This window comes from Neovison vison, chromosome 6 (genome assembly GCF_020171115.1).
Source record: "Neovison vison isolate M4711 chromosome 6, ASM_NN_V1, whole genome shotgun sequence".
NCBI classification, from domain to species: domain Eukaryota; kingdom Metazoa; phylum Chordata; class Mammalia; order Carnivora; family Mustelidae; genus Neogale; species Neogale vison.
Genome location: NC_058096.1, coordinates 143,546,462 through 143,564,679, shown reverse-complemented (window position 1 = coordinate 143,564,679; position 18,218 = coordinate 143,546,462). Strand labels below are relative to the sequence as shown.

General features: G+C 38.9%; 1 protein-coding gene across 1 annotated transcript in view; it reads left to right on the top strand.

The window, feature by feature from the left end:
- The window catches only part of EFHB (EF-hand domain family member B), a 54,584-nt gene extending 37,745 nt beyond the window's left edge, over nt 1-16,839 (top strand). The window contains exons 9-13 of the mRNA XM_044255188.1: nt 2,141-2,295; nt 8,446-8,653; nt 11,424-11,636; nt 13,273-13,454; nt 16,533-16,839. Of these exons, the coding sequence (XP_044111123.1) occupies nt 2,141-2,295; nt 8,446-8,653; nt 11,424-11,636; nt 13,273-13,454; nt 16,533-16,706 (932 nt within the window). The 3' untranslated portion in view covers nt 16,707-16,839. The remainder of the gene's footprint in view (nt 1-2,140; nt 2,296-8,445; nt 8,654-11,423; nt 11,637-13,272; nt 13,455-16,532) is intronic.
- The last annotated feature ends 1,379 nt before the right edge of the window (nt 16,840-18,218 follow it).

Sequence of the window (18,218 nt, the reverse complement as noted above, 5' to 3'; positions counted from 1 at the left end):
AGTACAAGGAATCTCTTAGGCCTGTAGTTATTGGTTATGTTAAGAAACCTCCAGGAAGAGTGCAAGGGCTGTGGCCTGCTCCTAGGATGCACCAGAGCAGAGGCAAGTAAAAGGAAAATCCAGGACTGGTGGACAGTGCTGCTGAATGGGAATTGGTTGCAGGCAGAATACAATTAAAGAGCTTGCTTGGCTTTTCTGACAGCCATGGTGTGATAGCTAGGTCATAGGTCTCCCAGGGCCAGAACTTGTGCTCTTGATTTTAGCTATAGAGAGATGACTTGAGTAATTACAAGTGATATGACAGGAGCTTCAAACATATTCTTTCAGGGCAGAGCCAGAAGAAGATATCAGCATACATTTCACTCAACAGAAGTTACACCTAGTGGGATAATGGTGGGAAAACCCGTGGAGTTGAAAAAACAACCAATCAGATGGTTATTTTTGCATGTCAATAGAGAGGGAAGGCCTCTGAAGATAAAAACTCAACCAAGAGCCACCTTGTGGAAGAAGGAAGATCTCCATTATATACAAGAGCCACCCACAGTGTTTATGTCAGAGGCAGGAATGTGGAGGAGGAGAGGAAGCCATGCTTATTTGTCAAAAATCAGTCTCACTGTCTTGATTTCCTCTCCCAGAGCCTTGCTTGTGTTTGGCCCACTTCAGGATGATCGGATGGTAGCTGATTTCATTTCAGATGTTTTGGTCTGAGGCACTTGCCCAGTTCCTGCAGCCAGCATTCTTGAGGGCTTCTGACCCCTATCTACCTGTAAAAATGTAACTTTTATCAGAATATGTGAGATAAGCTCCTGATTTTATAATAAGTAAGAATCTTAGAGGTGCAATGGGTATCTATTAAAAGAGACTCTTGACAGAGCCTAATACAGGGCCTTACACAGAGTAGGTATAAATATTAGTTGCCGTAAACTGCAACAAATGTACTGATTTAAATTATTCCATCTAAGGACGCCTGGGTGGCTCAGTTGGTTGGGCGGCTGCCTTCGGCTCGGGTCATGATCCCGGCGTCCTGGGATCGAGTCCTGCGTCGGGCTCCTTGCTCGGTGGGGAGCCTGCTTCTGCCTCTGTCTGCCATTCTGTCTGCCTGTGCTCGCTCACTCTCCCTCTCTCTCTCTGACAAATAAATTAAAAAAAAATCTTAAATTATTCCATCTAGAATATCATAGCCAACGGCCAACATAATCCTGCCCCAAGAAAGCAGAAAGGGAGGAGTATAGGCCAGGAGAAAGTGAACTGAGGCAAAATGTTCCTTCTTGTGACATCTACCAAGCCATAACATCTGAAGCAACGTGGTCAACTCTAGTCTGATCGCTGTCACCATTAACATCCAAGGAATGTTTCCCAAAAGGGAGTGGCAAGGAATGCTTATAGGCAGTGTCTATGTTTGTACTTTCTTTGTGTCATAATCTGGGGAAGTTCCCCTAAGTCATTAATGATAAATGGAAACAAGGGCCAGGCCTAGAGGGATGTAGCAGGTGGATTGGAGAGTTTATTACTTCCAGATAACTGAGGGGTTGTGGGTCGGGACTCAGTTAATAGAATTGTGGGTGAGGGTCGGTGTGCAGGTTGTGGTTCTCAGGAAGCAGGGCTGAGAAATGGGAGCTTGATAGCTATACTGGAGGCAGACTGGAAATTCATATTAGGAGGGAATAGGGTTTTTGAGTTCAATTTTTGTAAGGGATCCCAGAGGTTTAGTAAACTTCAAGGCATATAGTGTGGTCCCCACATGGACTCTTTCCTAGCTTTCAGATCCTCAGCATTGTAGACAAATGTCTGCAAAGAGGTAGAGACAAGGGCTTAAAGTCCTAGGAAAGATAGTCAAATAGGACTGATGATTTGCCACTCCACCTACCCCCCGCCCAAATTAATTTTGTTAGAACTTTTTCACTGAGCTGAGAAGTCACATAAAACATAAATATTAAGCCTTATCAATTACTTTATGTACTTTTTTATACATAAGGGTTTTCTGTCATGCTGCATAATAATGTCAGATTTAGGCACGAGGTTTTTTTTTTTTTTTTTTTTTTCATTCACAGACTTTGCTAGATCTCTCTTTTTTTAGGATCAGAATAATATTAAAAGACTTTAAATTGAGATAAAAGACTCCCCCTCTCCCCTTTAATAGGAGCTGGTGATCTCATCCATAACAGACTTCCGGGTGAATATCTTCGAGGAAAGGATAGACAGAGAGCTCTGATTGCAGCTGTGCGACATCACTTGAAGAAATTTAACTGCCAAAACTTTGACACTTTGCTGGCAGCCTTCAGGCACTATGATAAGGCCAGTATTTGAATGGAGTTTTTTGGATTATGCATGACTTATAGATCCTGGCAGGTTGGTGTAGATCAGGGGTCAGCAGACTATGGCTGGAGAGCGTCAAATCCAGCCCACCACCTGTCTTTGTAAATAGTTTTACATGGCAATTTGTTTTAAGTATTTTCTGTGGCTGCTTTTGCACTACAAATGCAGAGACTGAATGGCCTGCAAAACCTAAAATATTGATTTTGGCCCTTGACAGTAAAAGTTTGCTGATCGCTGGAGTAGATCAGTGGTTGCCAAAGTGTGGTCCTTTTATCATCACCAGGGTTACTTGGGAACCTGTTAGAGATGTCTGTTCTAAGGCCCACCTACTGAATTGGGAACTCCAGGTTGGGGCCTAGCAATTGTGTTTTAACAAGCTCTGCAGGCCGTTCTGATACAACTTGAGAACCACCGTGGCAGAATGAACTGTGGTGTGCTGGGAGCAAGGGGGTGGTGGGGGGGGGAGGGGCAGGCATCATAGATCCTCAGGGAAGACTCCTGGGTCTAGGCCGGCTATACCTAAAGCTGAGTATGTACATGTAGGGCTGACAGTCTGCATTCAAATCAAGCTTGGAATGCTTCTCCGCAGGGGGAGCAGGATGTAGTTTCAGTTTTGAGAGAGTAAGATGATTCCATTCCCAACATACTCTAAGTTGTGTCCTTTCATAAAGTCAGATCAATCTGGGCCTGCATAATTACCTCACACCATTTTAGGCCATCACAGATTTGCTTTCACAAAGCTGCACTGCCTTTAGCTATAGTAAGGTACACTATTGTATCAACCTCTTGTGAAACATCACACAATTTTGTTTCTATGCCCATGGTGGTGTTATTTATTTTTGTCACACGTATCCTCTTATTAAGAAACCCAGTCTTCCTAAAGGAAATAAGTATGCTTCATTTATGTATCTGGTTTGTTTTTACCTCATAAGCAGCATGAATTTTGTACTGATTGTGAGTACCTTTTTGACTTGGCCACCAGGAAGCTCAGAGCCAATTCAACAAAACACATCTAGTTTGTGAACATTATCTTAACAGCACACATTTTGTGTGCTTCTTCTTATTTTATTTTATCTTGATTTTCTCTTTGTCCTGATTTCCTCAATTTTGAAGCTCTGTTTAATGGTACTTATTTTTCTAGGCAGCCTGAAACTACTTTAGAATGAGTCTAATTTAAACAAATAAAAGCTCATAAATAAACCTGCAATGATGCAGTGCATCATAATCTTGATATGAGAAGGGGGAAAAAAGTAGAATAATTTTATTTTATCTCAAAAAGAAAAGATAATATTTGTATCCCCCTTCCAATGTTAAGCACAATTTTAGAAAAGTTATACTTCACATTTTTTATCTTAAAATAATCTTGATTACTCATTGGCTTATTCAGTTTAATCCATTCATTTTATTTGTTTTTAGATTAGAGGCCTGTGTGCATGTATTGTACTGATGAATAAAAAGTGGGTTAAGTATCTCATTTAGGCTTGTACCAATTATGTAGGGACAAACACCAATCAGTCACTCACTATATGCCTCACAAAGTTGTGTTTAAAGAAAATGTAAGTATTCAACTGTTTCTCTGGTTTTTGATAGAGACCAATTGCTATTTACAGGTAATTTAAAAATGAATCTTTGGAATTAAAATATGTAAGCTCAAATAAGTACATTTTAAGCTTTATATAAATACAAGTATTTTACAAAGATGATAGATGATAGCGGGATAAATTTAGATAGTAGTGATATGAATCAGAGAACTTACCACAATACATAGTGCTCTGCTTTTTAAAAATTTTTCACTTTAAATGTAATTATAGGCAAGATGATCATCTTAATAGCTGTTGATTATCTTAGTGAACCACCAGGCATATTCCTTATGATAAAATTAAATTAAGCAGGGAGGAAATTACTGAGAATTATTTAATATTGATATACCTTTTAAATAGTTAACTTTTAATATGCACAATGCAGTGCTCAGTGTCCTCTAGGAGCCTTTTCTTTTTCTTTTTTTCTGAGAGGGTAATAAGATGTGGGTCTTCTAGTACAGCTGTAGGATAATTTTTGATTATTTGAATATTTTATTATTGAATGCCCAGATTTACTTTAATGAAAAACACAAAACAAAACAGAATAAGTAAGCCATGATTTCCTAAATGAATCTTCTTGGCTTAGAGGATTAATTCTGTTATTTATTGAACACTCAGTGTACATCAAACATTATTTCAGATAATGTGCAGTCTTTCCACTTAGGAAATTTAAAATCTAGAGAGGAAATAAAAAGACTCATCATGTCAACAAGTGGTCACAGTAGAGTCCCAAATTTTCAAAATAAGTATATTATTTTAATTCCTTTTATTATTTTTTTGAAAATTTTAATTTCTTTTTATTTATTTTTTTTCCATCACCCAGTTACCCCATCCCTCTCCCCTCCAGTAACCTTCAGTTTTTTTCCTAGGATTAAAAGTCTCTTATGGTTTGTCTCCCTCTCTGGTATCATCTTGTTTTATTTTTCCTCTCTTCCCCTATGATCCTCTGTCTTGTTTCTCAAATTCCACATATGAGTAAAGCCCTATGATAATTGTCTTTCTCTGATTGGCTGATTTCTGTTAGCATAACACCCTCTAGTTCCATTTGTCATTGCAAATGGCAAGATGTCATTTTTTGATGCGTGAGTGGTATTCTGTTGTGTATATCTATACCACATCTTCTTTATCCATTCATCTGTTGATGGACATCTAGGCTCTTTCCACAGTTTGGCTAATGTGGATATTGCTGCTGTAAACATTTGGGTGCAAGTGCCCCTTTGGATACTACCTTTGTATCTTTGACATAAATACCCAGTAGTGCAATTGCTGGATCACGCGGTAGCTATATTTTCGACTTTTTGAGGAATCTCCATACTGTTTTCCCGAGTGGCTGCACTAGCTTGCATTCTCATCAACAGTGTAAGAGGGTTCCCTTTTCTCCACATACTTGCCAACATCTGTTGTTTCCTCACTTGTTAATTTTAGCCATTCTGACTAGTGTGAGGAGGTACTTCATTGTGATTTTGGTTTGCATTTTCCCGATGCCAAGTGATGTGGAGCATTTTTTTCATGTGTTTTTTGGATGTTTTCTTTGGAGCAATTGTCTATTGATGTCTTCTGTCAATTTCTGGATTGGATTATTTGTTGTTTGGGGATTGAGTTTGACAAGTTCTTTATAGATTTTAGATACTAGTCCTTTATCTGATAAGGCATTTGAAAATATCTTTTCCCATTCTGCTCGTTGTCTTTGAGTTTTGTTAACTGTTTTCCTTTGCTATGCAAAAGCTTTTTGTCTTGATGAAGTCCTAATAGTTCATTTTTGCCTTTGTTTCACTTGCTTTTGGAGACGTGTCTAGCAAGAAGTTGCTATGGCTGAGGTCCCAGAAGTTGTTGCCTGTGTTCTCCTCTAGGATTTTGATGGGTTCCTGTCTCATATTTAGGTCTTCCATTCATTTTGAGTATTTTTGTGTATAGTGTAGGGAAATGGTCCAGTTTCATTCTTCTGCATGTGGCTGTCCAGTTTTCCCAACACCATTTGTTGAAGGGACTGTCTTTTTTTCCATTAGACATTCTTTCCTGCTTTGTCAAAGATTAGTTGCCTAGAAAGTTGAGGATCAATTCCTTTTATTCTAATCATTATCCAGGAAGGAGCTGAGATGAGATTATTCCTTTTTGGAGACAGGTACATTCCGTGATAAAACTGGTTGTGTGAGCCAGAAGCTGGTGAGGAAGTTAGACAATTTTTGAAAGTTTTTTTTCCAAAGCTCAGTCCTATCAGGTGTCTGTGGATGGCTGGGTGTAGGAAAGTTTCATTGAATATCTTGACTGACAGCTCATTGTTGAGTAACACTTTGGCTATAAGACACACCATTGTCAGGCAGAGAATGGTCCAGAAAGCAAAACACATGAGTTAGATTAATTTCATGGGCCATACGCTTATGCTTGGAGTGGGCTGATAAAATTGGGATAGCAATTCCATAGAGGTTTTGTGTAGTCAGTATGCCAGGAGCATGGAGGCAATGTCTTATGTGGATGTGTCCTCCCCCCATGAGACAAACTGGCCAACGTTTGTCAGGAGTCACAAGTATGGCATATGGTGTGGTAGCCTTTGCCTCCAAAACATAGTGTGATTTACTTTGTAATGATTAGTGTGTTACCATGTCTGGTACAACAGTGGATCCAAGCAGCAAAGGTGGTAATATGGATGGTTTAAGTTCAGTCAGAAGCTTGATTTCTATCTGAGAATGAGCAGAGAATGGACCCTTATCATGTTTTCAATCCATACAAATGGCTATATTGGGCAATGAAGCCATCGTTGTTGGTACCATCTATTACAGTTTTGAGAACCTCTTGATTCAACTGCCATATCCCATGTAGCTTTTCAGCTAGGGCTATGGAGTTTGCATTTTTGGTTGAGTTGGGCTTGTAGAAGAAGTTTTCATAAAAGAGTCTATAGTCCAAGGCCTTTGCAACCCCTTATCAAGATAATATGTTTAAAATTCTCATTCTATTTCAATATAAGCATCAGGGATGTTTTCTAGGCCTACAGATCTGACTGCAGGAATTTATCTAGAATTTGTTGGGTGAGTTCCTCATTCTCCAGGGATCACCTTCATAAGCATTTTAAAACTAATCCTGAGCATAAGAGCTGAAACACTAGTCAATGAGTCATTTATCTTTCCTCTTGGAAGTTTGTCTCAGAAACTTCTCTGAGAAGGCCAAAGCTCCCTTAATAGCCGGGGGGCGCCTGGGTGGATCAGTGGGTTAAAGCCTCTGCCTTCAGCTCAGGTCATGATCCCAGGATCCCAGGGTCCTGGGATCAAGCCCCGCATTGGGCTATCAGCTCCGTGGAGAGCCTGCTTCCTCCTCTCTCTCTCTGCCTCTCTACCTACTTGTGATCTCGGTCTGTCAAATAAATAAATAAAATCTCTAAAAATAAATAAATAAATAAATAAAAAAGCAACCGGGACCCACTGCAAAAATACTAAGATCTTTCACTCTCATCTCCAAGTGGGTTTTAGATTTGATAGACTCCAGGAGGGGCTGAGGGGTAAGACACCTCAGGTCTTGCCATTCTTTCTTAACAAGCATTACGTGGGGCCCCGGGGTGGCTCAGTCTGTTAGGTGTCTGCCTTCAGTTCAGGTCATGATCTTGGGTCTTGGGATGGAGCATGACTGCTGAGCAGGAAGCTTGTTTCTCTCTGCCCCTCTCTGCTGCTCTGCGCTCTCTCTGTCTCTCAAATAAATCAATACAATCTTAAAACAGCAAGCATTATGTGTTTGGCCCCTTTGTCTCCCATCCAAGTGCTAACCAGGCCTGACCCTGCTAAGCTCCCAAGATCAGATGAGATTGGGAGTGTTCAATGTGGTTTGGACATAGACTACCTTTTTATCTCCCAAGTGAACCAACTAGTTCCTGCCCAGAGCCTTCATAAATTTCCCTCCTTTTTCACTTAGTGTAGGTGCTCCTGTCTTTAACTGTTGTCTGGAAGAAGGTGGAACTTCCCCTGCTCCCCATACCAGGATGAATTTTAGTGCTAATTGTTACACTGTGGCCAGATTGCTAGCATGTCCCTCTTGCCCACAGGAGTGTTGACAACAAACAGGCAATGGTCTTCGAGTCTACCTCCCTGTGTTTGGCCTATAACTACTTCCCCAATTTCTCCTCATTATCAGACAAAAGAATGGAGGACCATTTAGTGCTCAGTTGGAACACCAGAGGTGTTAAAAACTTTGAAATCATGGGAAAATGTAGAAACCTATCAAGAGTTCACAATGTTGGTTAAATGAAATGTCAAGCACAAATCATGGTTACACCTGCCCTGCCACAGTGTAAACAGCATGATTCAAAGAAAAAAAATGTTAAAGTGGAATGAACAAAGATTCTGTGTCACATCCTGCTTCAACCAGGGTTCAAATTACTGTGTGTATATCAGGTTAACACAATGAGGAACTCGCTTAGTATTTGACTGCTCTTATGTAAAAAATAAGACAAATTCTTTGAATTTATGTGATCTCTTTCTTTTTTCTTAAATGAGATAATAGATGTTGCATACTCTGCTCTTAAAGACAATGCTTGCTTCATCTTTTTCTGCTTTGTGTCTAACAGAATGGAGATGGGGTGATAGATAAAGCCGAGCTTCGGGAGGCTTGTGAACAGGCCAGCTTACACTTAGATCAGAAGCTCCTGGACCAACTCTTTGACTACTGTGATGTGGATAATGATGGGCAGATTAACTACCTAGAATTTGCAAATTTTCTTAACTGGAAAGATAGAATGCCTCTTAAAGAGCATGAAGAGAGGGTCATTATTAAAGGTATTTAATTTTTGAAAGTTTGCTGAATTCTTACATGGGCTTTTATATTTTCAGTTTTCTAGGAGCTTGACTCTTGTCAACTTTAATATTTTATATTAAAAAATATGCACATAGATACATATTATTTGCTTGTTTATGCATAGAATATCTGTGGAAGGACAGGAAAGAATTTGATGATGTTTAAGGGGAACCAGGTAGCTAGGGAACAGGGTGGCAGCAGACTCACATTTTAATTCATGTGTTTTATGTCTTTGAATTTGGAACCATGCAGTAACCTCTTCAAAAAAAAAATTATAAGCAAAACAGTTTACACTGAAATCCAAAATATGAAAGATAGTTCCTCAGAAAGCTGTTTGAAAAACCATTGTCTTAGAGTAATTAGCTCCCCTCCCCCAGGAAAACTCAGTAGTAGTTATAGGATTTGACATAAGAAAATTTATTCTTTTGCATTTTGTAAGAGAAAGAAAAGCAATCTTTACCTTTATTTAAATATTTTCCTGTTTCCACGTTGACTTCCTGCATCACTCTGTGTGTGTGTGTGTGTGTGTGTATGTATATACATACACACATAGATGTACTCTCTCTATATAAAATCACAGTGAATGTACCATTTTTATTTGGCTTTTTAAAATTTAGTTTTCAAATTTCTATGGAATTAAGAAATAATTTTATGGTAAACTTTTTTATGAACTTCATTTTCAGTTCCCTCATGCAGATGTAAGATGAATTACTAAGCTATTTCTTCACTCTTTGAAATTTAGGTTATTTCCAGATATTTTAAAAGTAATATCAGTAACGCTATAATGATTATCATCTCTCAAAAATCTTTGTTTCTAATTATATCTAATTTCTTATGAATGTTATTATTGTCCCAGAAGTAACTATATTTTCATTTTGCTTTTCTAAATGATTGCACCAATTTGCAATTTTATCAGCCAGATCTGTGAGGTTTTATTCTAATTTTGTTACCACTGAGTATTATTCCAATCATTCTTGTAATTTAGTTATTATTATGACACTTTGTTCACTTTAATGTTCAAATCTTGATTATTAGAGAGGATTAACTTTTTAAAAAGATTGTTTACATTTCTATCTCCTCTGGAATATTCTCCTCTAAAAAGTGAAGTTATTACTGTTTTTACTTTTATTCCTGGGTCATGCCTTTCTGCAAGGCCAAAACCAAATTTGGGGCCTTATTTATGATGGGAGCCCTTATGAGTTTCTGAGATGGTCTTTCTGTTCAAGCAGCTAGGACAGTAGGGGGATTTTGTTTGCCTAATGAAGATTTTATAGAAAACAATTCTACCCTAGTCCTTTCAGAAATACAAAGGGGTGATAGAGTTTTTTCTTCTTGGCACAATTCTTCGAGTAGTGGGGGAAAGTAGAAGCCTGTTTTCAAACCAGATCATTTTTCAAATTGTTTCTAGTGTTTGGGTTCTGACTTCATCATTCGCTTTCAATGGAGTCCTTGAGATTTTCCATCTTCCAAGACAGTGGCCAGTGGTTCAGTCAGGGGCTCAGGAAAGTTTTGCCAGGAATTTTTCTCATATCCAATTCCACTTTCAGAGGAAAGAGGTTAGTATTCTTTCTTTTTTTTTTTAAAGGTTTTATTCACCTATTTGACAGAAATCACAAGTAGGCAGAGAGACAGGCAGAGGGAGAGAGGGGGAAGCAGGCTCCCTGCCAAGCAGATAGCTCTATCCCAGGACCCCTGGGATCATGACCTGAGCCAAAGGCAGAGGCTTTATCCCACTGAACCACCCAGGTGCCCCAAAAGGGGTAAGTATGCTAAGGCAGTGGCTTTCAAACAGTTTTCTGAGACACTGTTTCTCATACTGGTCCAGATTTCTGCTTTTTGGGGGGCGCAGGGAGGAGATTAGAAGTTTTGGAACACAAGGCCTGAATGTGTTCATGGCAGATTTCCAGGAGCTGAATGGGGGCTCCAGATTTTAGATAGGCATGTCTTTTCTGGTTTGCCACAGTTCCCAACCCAACCGGATACTGGGGCACCAATTTGCCTTTATAATCCTTGCTTGGGCTTTCCCCAAACCCCGAGCGTTCGTCAACAGATTGAAAGACCACAGCGCCCTCTAGTGATAGCTGTGAAGCTCCCAGCTCCGTGAAAAAGGTGTGCCAGGAATTTACTCCTAAATTTCAGAATGACTCAACAAAGCAGATCTTCAAAAGGACTGAGTCTTACAATTCGAGTTTTACCGCAGGGTTTTCTTTTATACACCAATGTGAAGAAGGTTATTTATATAATCGGTTTCTGAGCTCACACTGTGTTCTCATTGCCTTGCCGAATGTTGCAATATGTGGGGCTCCTCCTCACCATCAGGTATGTGTGGAATTTACAACTCCACATGTGTCTTCTCCAGTCTCTCCTTGGGGCACAACTCTGGAAACAACTCTGCTAATCCTGTAGTTCAAGTTAAGTATAAAAATAAACTGTTTTTTTTTTTTTTTTTTTTAAAGGGAAAAATAGGTTTCATTTTTTCATCTGGTCTCTTAGATGTAAAAGCTTTATTCTAGACTAAAGTGGGTGGAGTGGTGAGAAGAAACAGGCCACATTCAGATTTCCTGGTGTATGACATTGGCCTGCCCTTGCTTTTCCACAGTGGGGTGCTGGCATCAGTGACCACAGCTCAGTCTCAGTCTCTACCAGCAAGGAGAAACTAACCAGGAAAGCTGATTTTGTTGCAGAGCAGCAAGCACCCAGTAGTGATTTCTTCCTGTAATTTGCCCCCCACCCTCAACTCTTTGCTTAAAGGTAAAAAACCAGCTTGTGCAAATCCTGATGAGGCTAATGTTGAAGAATCTGAACCAACTCTCCTGATAAAGCCGGAAGATATTGTCTTAAAAGAACCAGGGAGCTCAGAAAAGACTCTCCGGACACTTCTGAGGCCAAGTGATAAAGTTTCTAGTCACTATAAGACAACTTCTTCTGAGATCAATGCAGTTGTAGGGGCTCTTCCTTCTATTTGTGAGTATGTCACATTATTTGCTGAGTTTTTGAAGTACGATCAGCAAACAGAAGTGTCCTTTGTCTGTCCTTGTATTGTCCCCAGCTGCTACCTTCACTAGGCTTTTCTCAAAGCCTAGCACCTTTCATTCAGTTCTGTATTTGAACCATCCAGGAGGTCTCAATAAATGCAGGCTGAATGGAACTATTGCTAATGATGACCCAAGTAAGATGATTTCCTTAACACTGAATGTTACACAGACTATGCCAAGTGTTAGGAGATTCATAAGCCATGTGATTCTTAGCTATACGCAGATTACCTTCAAATATTTGAAGAGCTTTTGCAAAACAATTCTCTGTATCCACATTCTCCATCTGTTAGTTTGCTAGGGCTGCCATAACAAGTACCACAAACCTGAACAGAAATTTATCATCTATGGTTCTGGGAGATGGAAGTCTGAGGCCAGGGTATTGGTAGGGTTGGCTTCTTCTGGGGCTGTGAGGGAGAATCTGTTCCGGGCTCCTCACCTAGATTCTGGTGTGTTGCTGGCAATCTTTGGTGTCCCTTTGCTTTTGCTGCATCACCCTGATTTCTGCCTTCAACTTCACATGGTGTTTGTTGTGTGAAAGCCTGGGTCCAAATGGCCCCTTTTATAGGGACTCCCAGTCACATTGGTTTAGCGACCTACTCTGTTCCAGTGTGACTTATCTTAATTAATTACAAAGACAATGACTCTTTTTCTTTTGAGTAATTTCTACACCCAACATGGGGCTCTAATTTATACTCCCAAGATCTACCAACTGAGACATCCTGCAGTCGCTCTTTTTTTTTTTTTTTAAATAAAGTCACATTTAGAGGTACTGGTGATTAGGATTTTAACATATAAATCTGGGGAGAATATAGTTCAACTCATAACACCTCATATCTTATTACTTGTTTATTTATTTATTTGTCAGAGAGAGAGAGAGAGAGAGAGCAAACGCGGGCAGAGTGGTAGGCAGAGGCAGAGAGAGAAGCAGGCTTCCCACTGAGCAAGGAACCAGATGCGTTACTCGGTCCCAGGACCCTGGGATCATGACCTGATCCAAAGGCAGTGGCTTAACCGATTGAGTCACCCAGGCATCCCAACTCATATCTTATTATTGAGCATGATGACTCTTGGTTAGTTAGAGACTATTTTGTGTTGGCTAAGATCACTTCCTTAGACTAAGGACATGATTAAAGTTTTATGCATTTTTCTTAACTGGATTTTATAGACATGTTATATATGTTCTAGTATAATGAGATCTTACTACTCCCTTTAGAATAGTGTTGTCCAATAGAAATATAATTGGAGTTCTATGTATTTAAAAATTTTTAGTAGCCACATTAAGCAAAAGAAACAGGGGAAATAAATTTTAATAATATATATACTTTATGTATAGTATATAGATCTTCCAAATATTTTTCAACAATTAATCAATATAAAATGATTAAATATGCCACTTTTTTGGGGGGTACTAAATCTTTGAAATTCAGTGTGTATTTTATACTTATATCACATCTCAGTTTGGACCCATTTCAAGCATGTACTCAATTGCTCCATGTGGCTGGTGACTACTATATTGTACAGTTCAGTTTTAGAATGGTTTTTTTCCTTTCTCATTGTTGTCTTAGGTTATCCCATCTATGGTGTTCCAACCATTCGGTCTGATATTCCTGCCCCCCGAATTCGTCGTGTCAGTGATAGAACTAATTATGGCGAAGAGGGCAATGCCTATTCCTTACTACATCCTACCATCTTTGGCCAGAAAGGAGTGTTTGAAAGAGACTTCTTCAAGACCAGATCAAAAAAAGAGGTACAGCATATTATTTCATAAGATTTGGAAGAAATGTCAGCTTCACACAAACACACAAAGATGAAAATGTTTATTTATCAACAACTATTTAATTTTAGACTGTTTAAAATGTGAGCTTTGATATTACAAAAGTCATCAGGATCCTCAAATACGGGATTTTTTTTTAAAGATTTTATTTATTTATTTCACAGACAGAGATCACAAGTAGGCAGAGAGAGAGGAAGGGAACAGGTTCCCCACCGAGCAGAGAGCCCAATGCGGGGCTCGATCCCAGGACCCTGGAATCATGACCTGAGCCAAAGGCAGAGGTTTTAACCCACTGAGCCACCCAGGGGCCCCCAAATACAGAATTCTTGAGGATAATGTTCAGTTTGGTTGTTTTGGTTGATGTTTTCATACGATTCTTGGAGCAGTTTTTCTTCTATCATAGGAAACATTACATTCACATTATATATCCACTATGACCTACACATAAAAAGAAAAACATTTTCCTGAGGAACTCAACACTATTCTTAGTTGAGAAAAAGCAAAAGAGATTGGTCCCTTCCCTGTGTAAGTATCTTATGGTTTTGTATCTCCAAAACCAAGGAGTAAGTATGAGAAGGGCCACTCTGCGCCCTCTTTATGTACTGTGGCTATCTTCTTTCTTAGATTATCTGTGAAAGCACTGATTTATTTATTCTGTCCTGTTGCCACACCATTTGTCAACCCATGTATCTGGTTTTTGTTTGTTAGAAAACATGGTCCTCATATTGTAGGTGATTTTTTTCCTACATGGGTTATAAAACAGAAACAACCGGCTAGGTCAGAATAGCCACTGAGGTTCTAAGAGCCAAAGATGAATAGCAATGCTTGGCCAACCTGCCTTGGTCTGCACTCATAAAAAGCAGGGTGTAAACTAGGGTGCAACTGCTTCTTCAGAATTTTCATATTCAGAACTAGGGATGGTTGAGGAGACAGTCATATGGTACCTTCTGGCACTTCAGATGGAGGATTGATGGCTTGAAAACTTACTAACTACTACCTTAATTATAATACATTCATCCCAACATTTAATCCCCACTGAGGTAGGGGACAGAAAGAAGAAGGGAGGAGAAACTCAGAGAAGATGCCTGCTGGGTGTTCCCAATGAAGGAACTCAAAGTCCGCTCAGGGGTCAGAAAAGGGACACTCTTAAAGTGTTTCACTTCCCTTGATTACTCTAAAGGGTCTATGAAATAGTTGCCAAAAGAAACAAAAATCATGCTTGTTGCATGATACCTAGAATTCTTTTAACTAGGAAGTCATCCTTAATTCACACTTCTAGAAAAAAAAAACCCAAATGAGTGGTTGAGTAGTAATGCTAACTTGAGAGTGGATGGACTTCTGGAAAATAATAGCAAATCGGTGCACTGTGATGGAATAGGGAACTAGGGGAGGGATGCCTCCTGAGGAGCCGGGAAGGAAATGGAGGTGGAGGTTTGGGATGCTCAAGACTAACTTGGGCTATTTCTGAAATTCGCTCTGTTGGGACAGTCCTTACCTGCCCGTGGATGGGGGGGAACCACAGCTCTGCCCTTGGGCACTGAGATGTTTTTGTTGTACAACCGCAGCTGCTTGCAGCTCTGCTTTTCTGAATTTCAAATGTATTTGATTATACTGTTAATTACCCATGAGGGCACATCATTTCTAGGGGATCTTTTAATTTTGTTAAGATTTTGTTTAATAGATGTATTCTGCAGCACTTGTATTTCTTTGGCTTTCCTATTCACCAACCTTTCTTTCCATTTCCCTCCTGGCTTTTTTTCTGTATGTCTCAAAGTAAATATTTTTCCTCTTTTAAATTTAATTTTGGGGCACCTGCATGGCTTAGTCGGTTAAGTGTCTGCCTTGGGCTCAGGTCATGATCTTGGGGTCCTGGGATAGAACCCCTACCCACTGCATCAGGCTCCCTGCCTCTTGCCTCGCTCATGTGTTTTCTCACTTTCTCACTCAAATAAATAAATGGAAAAAAATCTAAAAAAAAATAAATTTAGTTTCATTTTTTTCCCCACACCTTTTATTTCCTCTCCTCATTCTAACATTTCTTTCCACTGCTGGTTCTTATCTTTCCTTTCTTAAATTTTCCCTGGGGTGTAAGAAATATGTTTTCCCATAATAATTATCATTGCAGAAAAATTACTAATAACCAAAATTTGCTGGTTTTCAATATGCTCAAATTTTAGTTTGCTCAGTTATTCATGCATACTCTATCTTTCTGACATTTGCACACCTACAACTATAAGGTTTATAACAGGCCAGTAAGAGACAGTTTATAAATGATCATATTTTAGAGAAGAGAAACTAATTTTCAAGGGGTTGACATGACATATACAAGATCCTAGTGATAAGAAGTGAGATAGAACTCAGATCCAGCAAGTCTTCTTTCAACCAAAAACAGAGTTGGAAGCAATTTTGTATATGGGCTAGTATAGGTGAATATTCTCATCTTCATATTAACAAAATGATTCCTGAATTGAAAATACTGGGATTTTTGATAACTGATTATTATTATATATAACAGGCACACATGTACACACACATGTTGGTGCACAATTTTGGGGGGATAAATATCCATAGTATTAGATATTATAAAGATATTTTTAAAATTCAAATTTAAAGGGGTGCCTGGGTGGCTCATTGGGTTAAGCCACTGCCTTCGGCTCGGGTCATGATCTCAGGGTCTTGGGATCAAGCCCCGCATTGGGCTCCTTGCTCAGTGGGGAGCTTGCTTCTCTCTCTGCCTCTGCCTGCCTCTCTGTCTGCTTGTGCTCTCTCGCTGTCAAATAAATAAATAAATAAATAAATAAATTCTTAAAAAAAAAAAAAATCTGGGGCGCCTGGGTGGCTCAGTGGGTTAAAGCCTCTGCCTTCGGCTCAGGTCATGATCTCAGGGTCCTGGGATCTAGCCCCGCATCGGGCTCTCTGCTCCTCGTGGAGCCTGCTTCCCTTCCTCTCTATCTACCTGCCTCGCTGCCTAGTTGTGATCTCTGTCAAATAAATAAAATCTTAAAAAAAAAAACCCACAAATCTTAGTCTGACCTTCAGTTTTTTTTCTAGATTGCAGAGATATTATGTAATATTGGTGTCAAGCTTTCTGATGAAGAATTTGAAAATGTATGGAATCTTGCATCAAAAAAACATCACAGAGGAGAAGTTTGTGTTGAGACCATCAGAAATGTTCTGGATGAGATACAACATGCAGACCGGGTCAAGTGTAAAACAACCATGTGATATTTTTGGAGTTCATTCATTTAAACAAAAGAATTGTTAAATCTGAATTCATCAAAAATGTTCAGTCCATTCTAGTTTTAGATATTATGTTAGAATTCAGCAATCACTGTAGTAGGACTACATTTATATGGCTAATAAATTTGATTTTGGATTTTAAGATTTATTTTTTATTCTATAAAACACCAAGAACTTGACAAGCACTTAGAGTTAACGTTTTACCTTACCAAAGGTAAGGTATGTTTAGAATACTTAAGAAGTCTAGAATTTAAGAAATTCTATGACTGAATTTCAAAGTCTAGTTTGTGATACCAGGTTGACAAAATTTTGCTTTCAACCTTTTGTTCTTTTTCTCTTTAGGTGTCACTATAACAGAACGTAATAAGCTTAATAATAAGTTTAGTAAGCTTTCCATCTCTGTTAGCGTCTGAGGAAAAGAAACAAGTACAGGAAGCAGGAGCTAGAGAACAAAATGTGGAGTTCCATCAGTGACATAATAGCCATTAGTTTTGCTATCTCCCTATGGCCATTTATAGCAGCATTATCAACAATATCTAAACTATGGGAATAGCACAGGTGTCCCTCAACTGATGAATGCATAAAGAAGATGTGAGATATGTGTGTTGTATTCATATATTATGAATAAAAAAGAATGGAATCTTCCCATTTGCGGTAATGTGGATGGAGCTAGAGAGTATTATGCTAAGAGAAATAAGTCAGTCAGAGATAGACAAATACCATATAATTTCACTCATATGTGGAATTTAAGAAACAAAACAAGCAAGCATAGGGAGAAAAAATGAGAAGCAAACCAAGAAACAGACCCAACTATAGAGAACAAACTGAGGGTTACCAGAGGGGAGGTAGGAGGGGGAATGGGTTAAATAGGTGATGGTGATTAAGGCATGCACTTGTGGTGATGGGTGCTGGGTGTTGTATGTAAGTGTAGAATCACTAAATTGTACACCTGAAATCAAGATTGCACCCACTGGAATTTAAGTAAAAACTTAAAAAAATCTATTTTCTATGGGCAAAAAAAATATCGTCCTAAAAGAGGGCACAGCTGACCCACCATTACAGGTAGCTTTAGAAATTATCAGTGGCAAATTGTGTTAACTCATTCCCTCCCTCATGCCTTGGCCCTTTGGTGGGAGGGTGTGACCTCAGTATATGTGTTCTATCTACTACATCAGAAGCTTCAGGTATGGGTTGAAGCCACCAATGAAGCTTGATTAGTTATATAACTTGATTAGCATGTATTCTATCAATGTTTCTCTGTGATAGACCTTGAACTTTGTGGTTCGTTGTGTACTGGTATGAAAAATTACTGTTTAACTTAGATATTATGGTTAAAATATGGTCTACCATTACTTAGAGAGAGAGAGAGAGACCTAATGCTTAAAAAATGCTTTACCCAATGTCTAGAAAAAGTAATTTTATAATTCATTTATTATATAGGTAACTTATATTAAAAATTGTTAACTTTGAATTCTGAAATAATTTCAGACTTAGAGT